The sequence below is a fragment of the Notolepis coatsorum genome, assembly GCF_963971535.1.
Source record: "Notolepis coatsorum genome assembly, chromosome: 14".
NCBI lineage: Eukaryota > Metazoa > Chordata > Actinopteri > Aulopiformes > Paralepididae > Notolepis > Notolepis coatsorum.
In genome coordinates, this window is record NC_140178.1 from 106,112,761 (window position 1) to 106,132,489 (window position 19,729).

Below are 19,729 nucleotides of genomic sequence, written 5' to 3' on the forward strand. Positions count from 1 at the left end.
CTCTACCTAGACACCGCCCCTCTCTACCTAGACACCGCCCCTCTCTACCTAGACACCGCCCCTCTCTCTACCTAGACACCGCCCCTCTCTCTACCTAGACACCGCCCCTCTCTCTACATAGACACCGCCCCTCTCTCTACCTAGACACCGCCCCTCTCTCTACCTAGACACCGCCCCTCTCTACATAGACACCGCCCATCTCTCTACCTAGACACCGCCCCTCTCTCTACCTAGACACCGCCCCTCTCTCTACATAGACACCGCCCCGCTCTCTACCTAGACACCGCCCCTCTCTCTACCTAGACACCGCCCCTCTCTACATAGACACCGCCCCTCTCTCTACCTAGACACCGCCCCTCTCTCTACCTAGACACCGCCCCTCTCTACATAGACACCGCCCCTCTCTCTACCTAGACACCGCCCCTCTCTCTACCTAGACACCGCCCCTCTCTCTACATAGACACCGCCCCTCTCTCTACCTAGACACCGCCCCTCTCTACCTAGACACCGCCCCTCTCTCTACCTAGACACCGCCCCTCTCTACATAGACACCGCCCATCTCTCTACCTAGACACCGCCCCTCTCTCTACCTAGACACCGCCCCTCTCTCTACATAGACACCGCCCCTCTCTCTACCTAGACACCGCCCCTCTCTCTACCTAGACACCGCCCCTCTCTACCTAGACACTGCCCCTCTCTCTACATAGACACCGCCCCTCTCTCTACATAGACACCGCCCCTCTCTCTACCTAGACACCGCCCCTCTCTCTACCTAGACACTGCCCCTCTCTCTACCTAGACACCGCCCCTCTCTCTACCTAGACACCGCCCCTCTCTACCTAGACACTGCCCCTCTCTCTACCTAGACACTGCCCCTCTCTCTACATAGACACTGCCCCCCTCTCTACCTAGACACTGCCCCTCTCTCTACCTAGACACCGCCCCTCTCTCTACCTAGACACCGCCCCTCTCTACCTAGACACTGCCCCTCTCTCTACCTAGACACCGCCCCTCTCTCTACCTAGACACCGCCCCTCTCTCTACCTAGACACTGCCCCTCTCTCTACATAGACACTGCCCCTCTCTCTACCTAGACACTGCCCCTCTCTCTACCTAGACACCGCCCCTCTCTACCTAGACACCGCCCCTCTCTCTACCTAGACACCGCCCCTCTCTACATAGACACCGCCCATCTCTCTACCTAGACACCGCCCCTCTCTCTACCTAGACACCGCCCCTCTCTCTACATAGACACCGCCCCTCTCTCTACCTAGACACCGCCCCTCTCTCTACCTAGACACCGCCCCTCTCTACATAGACACTGCCCCTCTCTCTACATAAACACCGCCCCTCTCTACCTAGACACCGCCCCTCTCTCTACCTAGACACCGCCCCTCTCTACCTAGACACCGCCCATCTCTACCTAGACACCGCCCCTCTCTACCTAGACACCGCCCCTCTCTACCTAGACACCGCCCCTCTCTCTATCTAGACACCGCCCCTCTCTCTACCTAGACACTGCCCCTCTCTACCTAGACACTGCCCCTCTCTCTACCTAGACACTGCCCCTCTCTACCTAGACACCGCCCCTCTCTCTACCTAGACACCGCCCATCTCTACCTAGACACCGCCCCTCTCTACCTAGACACCGCCCCTCTCTCTACATAGACACCGCCCCTCTCTCTACCTAGACACTGCCCCTCTCTCTACCTAGACACCGCCCCTCTCTCTACCTAGACACTGCCCCTCTCTACCTAGACACTGCCCCTCTCTCTACCTAGACACCGCCCCTCTCTCTACCTAGACACCGCCCCTCTCTCTACCTAGACACCGCCCCTCTCTCTACCTAGACACTGCCCATCTCTACCTAGACACCGCCCCTCTCTCTACCTAGACACCGCCCCTCTCTCTACCTAGACACCGCCCCTCTCTCTACCTAGACACCGCCCCTCTCTCTACCTAGACACCGCCCCTCTCTCTACCTAGACACCGCCCCTCTCTACCTAGACACCGCCCCTCTCTCTACCTAGACACCGCCCCTCTCTCTACCTAGACACCGCCCCTCTCTCTACCTAGACACCGCCCCTCTCTCTACCTAGACACCGCCCCTCTCTCTACCTAGACACCGCCCCTCTCTACCTAGACACCGCCCCTCTCTCTACCTAGACACCGCCCCTCTCTACCTAGACACCGCCCCTCTCTCTACCTAGACACTGCCCCTCTCTACCTAGACACTGCCCCTCTCTCTACCTAGACACCGCCCCTCTCTCTACCTAGACACCGCCCCTCTCTCTACCTAGACACCGCCCCTCTCTACCTAGACACCGCCCCTCTCTCTACCTAGACACTGCCCCTCTCTCTACCTAGACACTGCCCCTCTCTCTACCTAGACACTGCCCCTCTCTCTACCTAGACACCGCCCCTCTCTCTACCTAGACACTGCCCCTCTCTCTACCTAGACACCGCCCCTCTCTCTACCTAGACACTGCCCCCCTCTCTACCTGGGCCCCGCCCATCTCTACCTAGACACCGCCCATCTCTCTACCTAGACACCGCCCCTCTCTACCTAGACACCGCCCCTCTCTACCTAGACACCGCCCCTCTCTACCTAGACACTGCCCCTCTCTCTACATAGACACCGCCCCTCTCTACCTAGACACTGCCCCTCTCTCTACCTAGACACCGCCCCTCTCTACCTAGACACCGCCCCTCTCTACCTAGACACCGCCCCTCTCTACCTAGACACCGCCCCTCTCTACCTAGACACCGCCCCTCTCTCTACCTAGACACCGCCCCTCTCTCTACCTAGACACCGCCCCTCTCTCTACCTAGACACCGCCCCTCTCTCTACCTAGACACCGCCCCTCTCTCTACCTAGACACCGCCCCTCTCTACCTAGACACCGCCCCTCTCTACCTAGACACCGCCCCTCTCTACCTAGACACCGCCCCTCTCTCTACCTAGACACCGCCCCTCTCTCTACCTGGGCCCCGCCCATCTCTCTACCTAGACACCGCCCCTCTCTCTACCTAGACACCGCCCCTCTCTCTACATAGACACCGCCCCTCTCTCTACCTAGACACCGCCCCTCTCTCTACCTAGACACCGCCCCTCTCTCTACCTAGACACCGCCCCTCTCTCTACATAGACACCGCCCCTCTCTCTACCTAGACACCGCCCCTCTCTCTACCTAGACACCGCCCCGCTCTCTACCTAGACACCGCCCCTCTCTCTATCTAGACACCGCCCCTCTCTCTACCTAGACACTGCCCCTCTCTCTACCTAGACACCGCCCATCTCTCTACCTAGACACCGCCCCTCTCTACCTAGACACTGCCCCTCTCTCTACCTAGACACCGCCCCTCTCTCTACCTAGACACTGCCCCTCTCTACCTAGACACCGCCCCTCTCTCGACCTAGACACCGCCCCTCTCTCTACATAGACACCGCCCCTCTCTCTACCTAGACACCGCCCCTCTCTCTACCTAGACACTGCCCCTCTCTCTACCTAGACACCGCCCCTCTCTCTACCTAGACACCGCCCCTCTCTCTACCTAGACACTGCCCCTCTCTCTACCTAGACACCGCCCCTCTCTACCTAGACACCGCCCCTCTCTCTACCTAGACACTGCCCCTCTCTACCTAGACACCGCCCCTCTCTCTACCTAGACACCGCCCCTCTCTACCTAGACACCGCCCCTCTCTACCTAGACACCGCCCCTCTCTCTACCTAGACACCGCCCCTCTCTACCTAGACACCGCCCCTCTCTACCTAGACACCGCCCCTCTCTCTACCTAGACACCGCCCCTCTCTCTACCTAGACACCGCCCCTCTCTCTACATAGACACCGCCCCTCTCTCTACCTAGACACCGCCCCTCTCTCTACCTAGACACCGCCCCTCTCTACATAGACACCGCCCATCTCTCTACCTAGACACCGCCCCTCTGTCTACCTAGACACCGCCCCTCTCTCTACATAGACACCGCCCCGCTCTCTACCTAGACACCGCCCCTCTCTCTACCTAGACACCGCCCCTCTCTACATAGACACCGCCCCTCTCTCTACCTAGACACCGCCCCTCTCTCTACCTAGACACCGCCCCTCTCTACATAGACACCGCCCCTCTCTCTACCTAGACACCGCCCCTCTCTCTACCTAGACACCGCCCCTCTCTCTACATAGACACCGCCCCTCTCTCTACCTAGACACCGCCCCTCTCTACCTAGACACCGCCCCTCTCTCTACCTAGACACCGCCCCTCTCTACATAGACACCGCCCATCTCTCTACCTAGACACCGCCCCTCTCTCTACCTAGACACCGCCCCTCTCTCTACATAGACACCGCCCCTCTCTCTACCTAGACACCGCCCCTCTCTCTACCTAGACACCGCCCCTCTCTACCTAGACACTGCCCCTCTCTCTACATAGACACCGCCCCTCTCTCTACATAGACACCGCCCCTCTCTCTACCTAGACACCGCCCCTCTCTCTACCTAGACACTGCCCCTCTCTCTACCTAGACACCGCCCCTCTCTCTACCTAGACACCGCCCCTCTCTACCTAGACACTGCCCCTCTCTCTACCTAGACACTGCCCCTCTCTCTACATAGACACTGCCCCCCTCTCTACCTAGACACTGCCCCTCTCTCTACCTAGACACCGCCCCTCTCTCTACCTAGACACCGCCCCTCTCTACCTAGACACTGCCCCTCTCTCTACCTAGACACCGCCCCTCTCTCTACCTAGACACCGCCCCTCTCTCTACCTAGACACTGCCCCTCTCTCTACATAGACACTGCCCCTCTCTCTACCTAGACACTGCCCCTCTCTCTACCTAGACACCGCCCCTCTCTACCTAGACACCGCCCCTCTCTCTACCTAGACACCGCCCCTCTCTACATAGACACCGCCCATCTCTCTACCTAGACACCGCCCCTCTCTCTACCTAGACACCGCCCCTCTCTCTACATAGACACCGCCCCTCTCTCTACCTAGACACCGCCCCTCTCTCTACCTAGACACCGCCCCTCTCTACATAGACACTGCCCCTCTCTCTACATAGACACTGCCCCTCTCTACCTAGACACTGCCCCTCTCTCTACATAGACACCGCCCCTCTCTCTACATAGACACCGCCCCTCTCTCTACCTAGACACCGCCCCTCTCTCTACCTAGACACTGCCCCTCTCTCTACCTAGACACCGCCCCTCTCTCTACCTAGACACTGCCCCTCTCTCTACATAGACACTGCCCCCCTCTCTACCTAGACACTGCCCCTCTCTCTACCTAGACACCGCCCCTCTCTCTACCTAGACACCGCCCCTCTCTACCTAGACACTGCCCCTCTCTCTACCTAGACACCGCCCCTCTCTCTACCTAGACACCGCCCCTCTCTACCTAGACACCGCCCCTCTCTCTACCTAGACACCGCCCCTCTCTACCTAGACACCGCCCCTCTCTCTACCTAGACACCGCCCCTCTCTACCTAGACACCGCCCCTCTCTCGACCTAGACACCGCCCCTCTCTCTACCTAGACACTGCCCCTCTCTCTACCTAGACACCGCCCCTCTCTCTACCTAGACACCGCCCCTCTCTACCTAGACACTGCCCCTCTCTACCTAGACACCGCCCCTCTCTCTACCTAGACACCGCCCCTCTCTACCTAGACACTGCCCCTCTCTCTACCTAGACACCGCCCCTCTCTCTACCTAGACACCGCCCCTCTCTCTACCTAGACACCGCCCCTCTCTCTACCTAGACACCGCCCCTCTCTCTACCTAGACGCCGCCTGCTCTCTACCTAGACACCGCCCCTCTCTACCTAGACACCGCCCCTCTCTCTACCTAGACACCGCCCCTCTCTCTACCTAGACACCGCCCCTCTCTACCTAGACACCGCCCCTCTCTCTACCTAGACACTGCCCCTCTCTCTACCTAGACACCGCCCCTCTCTCTACCTAGACACCGCCCCTCTCTACCTAGACACCGCCCCTCTCTCTACCTAGACACCGCCCCTCTCTCTACATAGACACCGCCCCTCTCTCTACCTAGACACCGCCCCTCTCTCTACCTAGACACTGCCCCTCTCTCTACCTAGACACCGCCCCTCTCTCTACCTAGACACCGCCCCTCTCTCTACCTAGACACCGCCCCTCTCTACCTAGACACCGCCCCTCTCTCTACCTAGACACTGCCCCTCTCTACCTAGACACCGCCCCTCTCTACCTAGACACCGCCCCTCTCTACCTAGACACCGCCCCTCTCTACCTAGACACCGCCCCTCTCTACCTAGACACCGCCCCTCTCTCTACCTAGACACCGCCCCTCTCTACCTAGACACCGCCCCTCTCTCTACATAGACACCGCCCCTCTCTCTACCTAGACACCGCCCCTCTCTACCTAGACACCGCCCCTCTCTACCTAGACACCGCCCCTCTCTACATAGACACTGCCCATCTCTCTACCTAGACACCGCCCCTCTCTACATAGACACTGCCCCTCTCTCTACCTAGACACTGCCCCTCTCTCTACCTAGACACCGCCCCTCTCTCTACATAGACACCGCCCCTCTCTCTACCTAGACACTGCCCCTCTCTCTACCTAGACACCGCCCCTCTCTCTACATAGACACTGCCCCTCTCTCTACCTAGACACCGCCCCTCTCTCTACCTAGACACTCCCTCTCTCTCTACCTAGACACTGCCCCTCTCTCTACATAGACACTGCCCCTCTCTCTACCTAGACACCGCCCCTCTCTCTACCTAGACACCGCCCCTCTCTACCTAGACACTGCCCCTCTCTCTACCTAGACACCGCCCCTCTCTCTACATAGACACCGCCCATCTCTCTACCTAGACACCGCCCCTCTCTCTATCTAGACACTGCCCATCTCTCTACCTAGACACCGCCCTGCTCTACCTGGGCCCCGCCCATCTCTACCTAGACGCAGCCCCTCTCGAACTGGGCCCCGCCCATCTCTCTAGCTAGGCCACGCCCCTCTCTACCTAGGCCCCGCCCATCTCTACCTAGACACCGCACCTCTCTACCTGGGCCCACCCATCTCTACCTAGACACCACCCCTCTCGAACTGGGCCCCGCCCATCTATCTAGCTAGGCCCCGCCCCTCTCTACCTAGGCCCCACCCATCTCTACCTAGACACCGCCCCTCTCTACCTGGGCCCACCCATCTCTCTAGCTAGGCCCTGCCCCTCTCTACCTAGGCCCCGCCCATCTACCTAGACACCGCCCCTCTCTACCTGGGCCCGCCCATCTCTCTACCTAGGCCCCGCCCCTCCTAAACCAAGAGCAGTATTGCCATATGTCTGAACACGTCTGCCCCGCATGCAACTTGCAAGTTTCAAGTTTTGTTTTATTTGTCACATATAAGGTACATGTACATTACAGTGAAATGCGTGGTTCTGTATGAGCCTCCTGAGATTGTGCTTCATACAGTAAAAAAAAGTTGAAAGAATAAAGACCAAACACTATATACAATATACAAAACTAAAGTACAAAATGCAAAAACGAGGTAGAGAGGTATAGTGCAAATATTGTTGTAATAAATAGATAAAATAGTGTTAAAAAGTTAACACTTTGAATGTTAAAGGTGAATGTTTAAAGTGGGTGTGTGCAATGAATGTAGAATGGATGGGTTAGTGTTACACAGTCATTGAGCATCCTGATGGCCTGAGAATAGAAGCTCCTTTTGAGTCTCTCTGTACCGGCCATGAGACTCCGGTAGCGCTTGCCTGAGCGCAGCAGTGCAAAGAGGCAGTTGTTTGGGTGGCTGGAGACTGAGTCTTTGACTATTCTCTTAGCCTTTGCCCTGCAACGCCTGGAGAGTGCTGTGTGCTACATAGGCGATGTACACAACCAATGCACCACACTCGAGTGCATGTCCCAAAAGGGTTGAAGTGGAACACACACGCAGTCACGCACAAGCACCACAGAAAAGGATCTCTCACCTCGGCATGTCTTTCTACCATGGCTTTCAAAACCAATCGTTTCCACGGATTTGATTTCAGAGTAGGTGTGATGAATTAGTAATAATGCACTGGATGCAACCGAATAATACCACGGCTCGAGTCAAGTGACAACAGACGACTGACGAGCTTTTAAAAGTACGAGTAATTTGTATTGCCGTGCAGTAGGGCTGACCCCGATTAGTCGAATGCAGAAAATATATATATATATATTATATTTTTTTATTTTATTATCATTCTTTCCAAAAGCAAAGAGGCCTAGAAGCGTGGCTAACGCTAATGGTGCGCATACCAGCGAGGCTAACTGCCTAAGAAAACACTGAAGGCACTGAAAGAGGATTTCACCCATCTAATGAACACACTAGAGTAGACAAATATCAAGATGTATCCATCAGCGGCGGCTAGGTGGTGTAGTGGGCAAGGCGCTCGCCACAAATGCAGGAGACGCTTAGTCGTTGTGGACAGCGACTCCTACAGGTCGGTTGGTGCGCCTGCGCAGCAGAATCAGGAAGCGACGGGGGCGGCGTGTCCCTCCCACGCAGACCCCCGACGCTGAGAGATCGCACTGTGCAGGTGAAAAGATGCGACGGCTGCTTCCTCGAGTACCGGAGGGGACACGTGATGTAAGGCTTCGTCCACATTGCAGCCGGCTTGTGGGAGGCATGGCCTAACAGCGTTCGAGACGGGAGGGTAGAATTGGACGATACGAAATTGGGATGGGAGAAAAATAGAAAATGGGAGAAAAAGTAGATAAAGAAAAAATATGTATCCATCAGTGGACCAATTGCATGCTTTCACAGAGGACAAGAAGCCTTCAGTCGACTCCTTCAGACATTAAGCACCCCCCACAGCCCAAATGGAATGATTATATATATTTTTTTGCATCTGCCAATTTCGGCCAATCAAAGTCGACTATTCAAATCCTTAGTCGGGGACAGCCCTACCGTGCAGGGAGGCCAAGGTGCGCCCGATTTCCTTCACAGGCCAGTTGAATTGCGCCTAGGAAAGGTAGCGGTCCAAAATGAATTAATAAGCGGATTCAGTAAATACATAAGCAAAACAGACAATTTACAGTTGAAAGGCTGGGTCACAGTTGAAGGTGTGTGCGTGTGTGTGTGTAAACAACTCTGCGATAGTCCTTAACACTATCAGTGCCGGCCGTGTTTTCCTTTTTACCCCCTTGAATGCCATCATCCACTTCAATGTTAGCGTTAAAAACGCATAATCTATGTTTTAAATTATGGCTATGTGTCTAATCTGCCCATCGCTTATCAATGACTTGTTTGCAGTCAACATTGTCAAAACGGATTGTTTTTTTAATCGGTTCATATCCTTTTCATAGCATTTCGAAAAGCTATCGTTCTCTCGAAGATTTCCGGAAAATAGAAAGTTTCCCCATAAACGGCATTTATTGGAATATTCTCGAATACACTAGACACGTTGTCATTTGTCGGCCTATTTATGAATCGTTTTCAAATAAACGCTAGATTATCGATAGTATATGTGTACTTATGCATGCTATAGAAGCGGGCTGAAAAATCTATTCTCTAATTTCCTCAACATCACATACACACACACGGGACATGCTGTTATCTCAGTGAATACAGCTCTGATTATCCTAAAACTGGTAACATAGACTCCTTACCTTAGATCAGATGTTCTCCAAAAAGATTATTCCAATTCCTGATCGCCATTCCAAATATCGATCGCGTTTATTGATTGATTATTGGCTGCTGTAAATATATATTCCACGCTGCTTTCCAACTTGCGATCACTTCCCTCATCATCAGATCCCTCGCCAGCATAATGGAGCCAGTTGGCTCCCCCCACAGGGATCCAGCAGTATAATCGAATGGCCTGCAGTTACACAGGGATAGACGATAGGGGGCGGTATTTTCCCATCTGAGCTCCTAGAGGGTCTGCTGTACCAACGGGAGACTCGGTTGATGAAATATGAATTCAGATAGCTAATAAAAAAATCAACGACAATTAGCGTCGGTGGCACTCAAAGTGTTAAAAGTAGTGGGAGGGTGGAAAATGTGTCCTTTTTCAACGTCTTTTCATTGCTCAGTTAGTGTTGTGTTCCTCTGCTACAGGAGCGGATCAGGATGACTGACATGAGGAGAGACGTTGAGAGGGTGAGGCAAGGTGCCCCCCCCCCTCCTCTACAGCAGCCCCTCCCTGCGCTACACGCCATCCCTCCCATGCTTACAGGTGAAGTCATTTTGTGTTGTGTTTATACTTGAAAAAGACCAGAGGGTCGAAACGTTGTATCTGCTGCTATTATTTGTCAATTAAAACACCTTGGCGCATCAAAAGTGAGTTGCGAGCCCCGCTTTGTTTTACAGGTGAAGTTCACCTTTTAATTATGTGTTTTCTTTGTCTAAATCAAATCAAATCAAATTTATTTGTAAGGCCCGATGACACACGTTAATGTCCCCATGGGCCGGACACGTCTTCTTTAAACAAGTCAAGAAGAAATATCACAATAAATCAAGAACAAAACAAAAACACCATGAAGTCCAAAACATTTTAAATAAATTAATGCAACACTCCCTGGCCTGACGGGGACAACGATGGAAATAAGTCCTGGACTTTTAGTTTTATACCTGACAAGGCAAATACAAATGTTGATCTGTCAATGTTGTTATGTTTGTTGTCAATAAAATAAAATCTGACATACCCCACGCGAAGGTGAGGAACAACTCACTAAAACCTAGCAATAGGAAAAAATGCACCACAGGCAATGTGGAGGAGAGAAACCTTAGAATGGCCGTTCAAAAATACACAATATACAAATGTATTTTTTTTCTTCTTTTTTATCTACTTTTTCTCCCATTTTCTATTTTTCTCCCATCCCAATTTCGTATCGTCCAATTCTACCCTCCCCTGTCTCGAACGCTGTTTGGCCATGCCTCCCACAAGCCGGCTGTAATGTGGACGAAGCATTATGTTACGAAGGATCAGATTAAACCGAATATATATATTTATTGATTGATATATATTGCATAATATTTGTATATCGTCTGATATCCCTTGTGTATTCTTTGTACATACACACGGAATATCCCTTTAACCTAGTACAGACCATAATATTTCGTTCTCCTATTGGACAGCGGTCCCTTAGGCGCCACTGCCATACCCCCAAGGTCTAGTTCAAAGTCACCGCCAAAGACATGCCTGGACATGAGCGGCTCTGCGCAAGAATACGAGACAGGAATAAGGCTGGTACTAGTTTGTTCACCTAACATATAAATATGGCGCAGGTGAATACAGAAGTAGTTTGAGTTACCCAAGTGAAGCCTCACCCACGATACAACGTGCAGTGAAGTAGGGCCCGTTTGGCCCCAAATAGAGCATTGAGACCGCGTGCGAATTGATAGCTGAAGTATCAGAGTTTAACGCTGTACCGTCGAGTTCGACCTATTCTATTAATTCAGTAATAGTCTATTTATGTATAGTGTATCGTGCGGCTACCGTTCTACAGTGACCAGCATCACCAACGTTTCCTCGTACCAGCTAGTGTGCTTATCCAGGCTGGGCAGCTTAACCTGGCGCCTTCACCCGAGGAGCCCTAGACGAGGACCGTGTGGACATGTACACTGGATAACCTACCCGACGACTACATAGCCCTTTTCGGCTGGATTATATTTGCTTTGGTCCTGTATCTGATGGAGCGGAGAATCGTCTACACCCACAACTGTGTGGGATTTACCCTGTGAGGAGCATCGTCGAGCCCGCCTCTAAGACGCCTGAGGCTGGCTAGCTTTCTTCCATGCTGCACCGCATACCGGAGAATAGCTGCTGCTTTCGTCTGCCGATCAAGGGAGTAATGTACCGTCTCCCGTAGCTGGAGCTTATTGATTCCCCGGTGATCCAGACTTTCGTTACCGACAAACCCTCTCCCCTTGCTGGCCTACAACCGGAGGGACCCTACTAGTATCTCCCGCTGCCTTACTAGTGTACCATAGATATAATTCCTAAGATACAGGTGGTATTCATTATCTCCTGCGTAATATGCCAATGGACTTACGCTATTGATTTACTCACGCACATTCTTCGCCTTATAAGCGCGACTCTAAGTAAAGTATTGTTATATACCAGGGGTGGCCAACCCGCGGCTCGCGAGCCGCATGCGGCTCTTTGCCCGTCAATGTGCGGCTCTTCCATCCATAAAAAAAAATTAAATTTTTTTTTTTTTTTTTTTTTTTTTTACTTTTTTTTTTTATGTCACTCATTCCATAAGGACGTAGAATAAACATTTACAAATTTTTTTTAAATGGTCCATTTGCATGTTCTTGGTATCTGAATCTAGGGACATATATGGATCAGTGTCAGAAATAGTGTGTCTGTTACTAGGCTTGAGTAAATTGTAATGAACCAAAGGAGAATATCAATTCTATTTAAAAAAAAAATTATCTTTGACTGTAAATAACACCATGCTAAAATTGACCAGACCTGAAAAATCTAAGCAAATGAATAAAGGGAAGATGATTAAACAGAAGGTTTTGTAGATACAGTACTGAATTCTGCCATCTTTTTTATAATGTAAATTTCTCCACCATTCTTCATCATATTGCAACACCGTTTTTTGCAAGACGTTCACAGAAAGGTAAACTAACTAACTAACTGCGTTCTGTTTTATGGCAATAACGTTCAGGTTTGTGGGAGATAATCCCAAAAAATAAGAGAAATTAAAAAGTAAATCCAGAAGTCAGATGATTGACAGGGGCTGGTGTGAGCTGGGTAGGGTAGTTTTTCGAAATTTGAAAGCCCTGAGTCTCTTCCTTCAAAAGACTACACTCACTTTTGGCTGTGCCACTTCCTCCTGTCAATATGCGCCGGTTTCCGACTCAATGCCCTGAGATTTCTATAATCTTATATTTCACTAATAACAGTTAAAATAATTGGTAAACAAACATAATGCTGAAAATATACACTTTTACTGTATATCTCGGGCTTAAGAGGTTAACCCTGTGAGGCCCAAATTAAAAAGAAATTAGCAACTTCAGAGGCCAGAGGGTGGGACATATAAACACATTTACTATCAAATAGCATTGTGAGGCTGAACAACAGGACCAATTGACTATACATGTGCTTAAAGGGGAACTATCTTATAAATGGCATTTTTCAGTGTTTACCATTGTTTCTTAGCTATGTGGACTTATATTAATAGGATATATGTCTCTAATTCTCATATTGGCGAATTCTTCCAATTCTCCTCTCACAATATTCACCCTCACTGAACTGAGTCATCTGAAAATGTGCATATCTGTGATGTCAGAGATTTCTCAGCTGCATAATAATGTGGCAGTTGATGTGGCAGTTGGCACCAGGCCACACAGTGGTTGGAGCCCAGCCTCAAAACGGCTTAAGATCTTGAGGTAGAAAAATGCGGTTTTTAGTAGGGATGCCCCGATCGATCGGCCACCGATCGTTATCGGCCGATAATCAGTATAAATATGCGATCGGGGAATTCCGCGGAAACTGATCAAGTGGATATCTCACTCGCTTGTCTCAGACGCACAGGACCTGCAAACTGCTCCTCCTCCCTAGCCCCGCCCGCCCCCGTGTAGAGTTTGTAAACAAAGAGGTGCGGCTCCTCTGCTCGAGTCTGTAGTGCATTCGACCTGCGCTAACGTTAGCTACCTAGCTATCGTTACTGTTTAAACAAAATTACCCAGTCAACTATTCACGTTTAGTAGGCATTGTCTAACGGTATTTAGCCGGCTAGCTACCGATAGCTCCTGATATCAACAAATTATCCAGAAAATCTAGTAGTCCATGTTCATACCTCCGGTAGCTTGCGTTAGCTTGCGTTAGCTGACGTTAGTTTACTGTTCAAAACGAAATGTCCCATTGAACTAAAGTTCTGTCTTAACGTCATCTAGCCGGCTAGCAGTAGCTACAGATAGCTCTTGATATCAATGTCTTATAACATTGATTTAATGCGTATTCGAGCTGAGGGCTTGCTGAATGTGAAATGACCAAAGCATAACGTTACCAATAGGGTCCCGCTGCAGCGCCGGAGAATCCTTTTTGGAGCTGGGCTACTAGAGTACACACAGGAGCTGTTTGCAGATAGCGACAATTTTGACTTGTTGCGTGGTGGCGATGTCTCGCAGATAATACAAGTACAAGTCTAATTATCTAATATATATATTTTATAAAAAAACAAAAAAAAAACTTTTTATATAAAATAATTTTTAATTTCTTTTTAATCAAAAACGATCGGTATCGGTATCGGCCGATATGGCTCACGACGATCGGTGATCGGTATCGGTGGCAAAAAACGCGATCGGGGCATCCCTAGTTTTTAGTACTTGATTAGAAATACAAAACAATGCATTTTTTTTGAAAAAAACCTAGGTGTTCCATAGACTCACAGGAATTGTGTAAAAGTGCCCAAATAGTGAAAGAAATAGTAAAATAGTTCCCCTTTAACATTTTTTAAATAAACATTATTTTTTTAAATGGCTAAAAGTGATTTTGTAATTTTGCAACCGTGGGTCTCACAGGGTACTTTTAACCCTGTGAGGCCCAAATAAAAAAGACATTAGCAACTTCAGAGGCCAGAGGGTGAGACCTATAAACACATGAAGGGTGCCGTGACTGAAAAAAAAGGTTGAGAAACGCTGGTATATGGTGTGGCTCTTTGTGGTACCACAGTCATTTTTTTGTGGCTCTTAGTCTCTGACTGGTTGGCCACCCCTGTTATATACTATCATTGCTGCTAATAAATATTATTATAACCAAGATTTGTGTGGAACCGTGTCATTGTGGAGGTGTTCATATCATATACCTGTGTACTGTATGGCCAGTAGTAATGTACATAAGACAGTAGTGGTTTAATGATACCATACTTATTTAATACAGTCAGGGAATTGTACCCCTCAGTTACACCATACATTGCACGAGTCCCCTCCGGTACTCGAGGTAGCAGCCGTCACATCTTTTCACCTGCACAGCGCGATCTTTCAGCGTCGGGGGTCTGCGCTTTGGAGGGACGCCGCCCCCATTGCTTCCTGATTCTACTGCGCAGGCGCACCAACCGACCTGTAGGAGTCGCTGTCCACAACGTCCGATCCCCACCCATCAGCTTCCCACCCCCTAATACTGCCAAATGTATGAACGACCAGCAAAGCTGAATGCAATGCGGAGAGCTGGGCTCGAACCCAGCGTCTCCTGCATCGGTGGTGAGCGCCTTCTGTATTCTTTAGAAAACTAAATAAAGTGCAAAACGATAACCCTTTTGACATAAACCCAATCTGTATCCTTACTTCCAAACACAAACATAATACATAATACTGTAGTCGGAACAATCACATTCAATGAACAAAAACGATAATACATCCTAAATCTAATACACTTACTGTAGTGTCCGCTTGTCGCTCCCCAATGAATCGACAAGCGTCCACGATGCACCTGCAATTAATTATCTTATTCAGTCCCAAAGTTTGTGATGTAAATATGGAATGTCCCAAGTTGCTGCTGTTTACAGAGTTTATTGTTGTCCAAAGGTGAATGATGGTGAATGAAGGGTTAAATCAGAACAGTTGTCAATTGCTCCATGGTCAGTTCCAAACGGTGAGACAGGTAGGAAAATGTATCCTCATCACAGGTGCATGCGATTACGGCAATTAGCTAAGCCATTTATGCCCCTTTTCCACTGCATGGTACCTACTCGACTCTACCCTACTCTACTCGCTTTAGGTACCTGGTACTTCGTTCCTTTTCCACTGCAGGTACTAAAATAAAGTACTCAGTTTGTCTCCGTGTGGGGAGGCGGGGCTGCTGGTGTACAGCTGAGAGCTCCATAGCTCTGTGAGAGCTCCAGCATAGCTATGTCTGTGAGCTAGGCGCAAGCCAGAGTAAAACACAGTTTTCAATCAATCAATAACAACATTAACGAGACTCTCGTTGTGTCCATTCTGCTAACGCTAACGTTACCTCTCATTGTGTATATTCTACAAGCGTTAACGTTAGCTAGGCTGTCTATGCTAACGTTAGCGTTAGCATTAGGCTAACAACAAAGCTGTAACGTTACCAGTCTCGCGTCTATTTGCTAACGTTAGCATTAGGTAATAACCGGTTTAAAATGGATGGTGATTACCTCACGTTGTGTCTATTCTACTAGCATTAACGTTACTCATACAAACAATCAATAGCGAGTTATATTGATCACGTTATGTACGATAGCCATGCTAAAACGCTAGCACAACATTAGCACCTAACCTAACAACAAGCTTAAGCCTTAACAAGTCAGCGATCTTTTTGCGAGACTAAACTCTCCGCTCGGTGGCAAATTGTGTTGATGTCGGTTTTATTTAATCAATAAATGAGGCAGAATACACAGTGACTGTATCCTTTGTTTATTGCACTTGTGCCTGCTGCAAACATAATGAAATCCTATGCGAGACATTAAAGATGGCGGCTTTCTGTTTTCGTTCAGACTCTCCAAGGAGTGACGCGTCTCTCTTCTGACCAATCAGTGGTCTGCAGTGTTTCACGTGACTTTTCTGGTACCAGTTCTACTCGCTTGGCACGCTCTTGGAACCTCGACAGAGCAGGGACTAAAAAAGTACCCAAAAAGTACCTGGTACCAGGTACTTTGGTCATGTAAAACCGAAAATCCCGAGTAGAGTAGAGTAGAGTCGAGTAGGTACCATGCAGTGGAAAAGGGGCATTATAGAAGAGGGGCCATAATGGAGGCGGTGAGCCCCCTAGTGTTCAAACATAAATAAGACACTACTTAATAACCAAAACACTCGTATGGCCTTTACACTTACATTCATAACATTAACTCAAATACACGTTGGCGATAACAGTAACACGTTCTCAGTCATACACACACACAAGCACCACGTGTGCTGTCTGTGGTAACATCGTGAAAGTAGCTAGCTAGCAGTTAGCCATTATTCAACTTGACAAAACAATAAACTACTCGTCCAAACTTACATCATGTTCATGTACACTCAAAATGTTACACAACACTGACAGTTCATATTAGTTTTAAACATCTTTAGGAATGTTTTAGATAGTTATCTTAATACGTGTGAATGATGAGTAATAGGACACGTTCATTTCTGTTGCCTTGCTCAGCCAGCAGCGGTTTATTACTGACATGTGTATGTATTGGATTGGATTTAGGCGGAGCTAAAATTGATTTAAGTTGACTTTTTAGGATTTTAGGATGTCTAAACCACAGAAAAGTAAAGGAAAGTGCGTGGAAGCTGCTAGAACCTACAGAGAAGGACTTAGTCGGCAGGAAAGGGCGCGATATTCTGATAAACTCGGACTAATAGGTGGTGAAGACAATGACCAGGAACAGATGCTAGTTCGCTTGCATTGGATACATTCAGTATCTCCCAAATGGCCGAGTTCCGGTTTGATGACATGCCGTGAAAACACTCTGTGCTAATGTGGCTAACTAACAGTAAACTTTTGTACATGAAATACAGCCCAAAAACCTTAAAGGACCCCGCTGACAAACACACTTTACAAACGTTTGCTTATTAAATAATTTTTTTAGGTAATTCAAAAAGAAAAAAGTGACTATAAAGTTGTTTAATTGACGGGAGAAAAGTTGCTAAACTCAATGTGTTGTGATGGGACCGGAAGAAGTCTGCTGGGCCCTATTCCCCGTACCTGGTTCAACTAAGTCGATCAAGATGTCATTATCCAGCTTCAGTTAACCCGATGTTTGAAGCCGGGATTTTCCTGTTCCTCGAAGGTGGATTCAGTCTCGTTAACTCAAGCCAGACTTGCGACCCAGGCTAAATGCGCGCGGCCGCTTCAGTTGAAAAGCCAGCACGTATCGATAGCAGAGAATCTGATTCTCTAGCGGCATTGATTGATTAATTGATTTAGAACTTTATTAACATATTGCAGTACGGCTCAATCGCCTCGCCGACAAGTTAAATGCGTTATCTATAGGCTAATTTCAAGTCCCTCATTACCTCAATCAATCAGATTATATTTCTTTAAACTTGCCTGCTGGATTGAATAATCAAATGAGATCTTGCTAGCGAAAATAATTAGTAAAACTGTTATACAGAATAACGATACGGCTCCCTTACCCATTGATTGATGTATGGTCGATCTTTTACTTATCTTCTCTGTGGTCTAACGGGTTGTTCTTTTGACTTTCACGCAGACGACCGGGGTTCGAGACCCAGTCGTCTCCTTCTTTTTGCAATATAGGAATAATTCAATTTGGTGCACGTTGAGAGCTATATAAAGAATGACATCCTCAATGCATGTAGATTTATAATATTTTAACTTAAAACTATGCTACCTTTGCGTATAATCATTAATATTATATTCCAAAAATTTATATTGGAAAGACGGGGTTTCGAACCCCGGTCGCCGGGTTGCCAAGATTGAGCACTACCGCTGAGCCACTGTGCCAGATGGGATAAATTCATTGTTTATACATTAATGAACGAGAGACCCGTGTTTAGAATATTCTTTGTTTTGAATGAAGTTTTATCTCTTTATCCTCATTCATTAATGTGACGTCAACGGCTCATTCAATTTCTCAAATCCGTCAAACAGCGCATCTCATCAGACATCTTAATCCCAGTTACAATTAAAATAACCACATAATGTGTACATCGCACGAGCGAGCGCCACGGTATATATAACGTGCATTATTTAGGACAAAGTGAATTTAGTATCAGCATTTTGGGTCTATTTTACATTTCAAAAGCCCCCTCTGGAAGAATGGAGCACAAAAACGTAATTCAGAATGGTATAATGCAGATCGTAGACTGTGGGAATAATTTCAGGAAACGGGCTGTCACTTCTTTGCGGGGGCGTGGCGATGGTTCAGGCTAACTTGAACTTAAACTCTGCTTTCGACCAGGCTCAAACTTTTGGATCTGTTGTCATGGTGATTTGGAAAATCCAGGTACGGGGAACCGGAAAGTCCGGCTAACTCAGTTATCCAGTTAAAGTTATCCGGCTAACTCAGTTATCCAGGTACGGGGAACGGGGCCCTGGTCTAGAGACGTAACCGGATATGACTTCTTCTTCTTCTTCTTCTATTTGGTGTTTTACGGCGGACGGGCACCAAAATTGGGCCATTTACCGCCACCTACCGACCCGGAAATCGGGCCAGTCTTCCATTCTCCCCTCTTCTTTTTCTTTTTCTTTTTTTTTTCTTTTTTTTTTTCCTTCAACGGTTCAATGTCAGATCGCGACCAAATCCATTCAACCCCCTAACACACCAAACAAAACAAAACCCATCCCTAACATCACCACCCTATCCAACCTAATCTATGAGTCACTCATTGCCCCCTGCGGCTGACTCTGGCCTTCCTGAGCACTCACCACCCCCTTCCCTAACTCTCCTACTTGATCACTCACAACAACCTTCTTCCCTGACTTCGCTAACTCCCTCGATACTTGCCCCATTGTCAACCCCTTCATACCCATGTCTAGTACCGCCGCCTCAACTACTAACCTTAACCTCTCTGTCCTACTGCTAACCATAACTATAGTATTCACCACTCTCGTCACAAATGCCACTATCTCCAACTTCACCCCCCACACCCTCTCCTTCTCCTCTTGTACTTCCTCTACCGACAAATGCCCTTTTCTAAACCCCTTATCCACACCTTGCTTCCCCTGATCCTCCTGCACTACCCTTACTGCCAAATGCCCTTCTCCTTCCTCACCTTGCTTCCCCTGATCCTCCTGCACTACCCTTACTGCCAAATGCCCTTCTCCTTCCTCACCTT

The 19,729-nt window shown here is 48.9% G+C and overlaps 1 protein-coding gene across 1 annotated transcript in view; it reads left to right on the top strand.

Annotated features, from left to right (window-relative positions):
• fbf1 (Fas binding factor 1) overlaps window positions 1-19,729 on the top strand; it is a gene marked incomplete at its 5' end in the record, with an annotated part of 114,308 nt that overhangs the window by 75,860 nt on the left and 18,719 nt on the right. Inside the window, one exon of the mRNA XM_084329262.1 lies at window positions 10,082-10,199. Within this exon, the coding sequence (XP_084185388.1) occupies window positions 10,082-10,199 (118 nt within the window). The remainder of the gene's footprint in view (window positions 1-10,081; window positions 10,200-19,729) is intronic.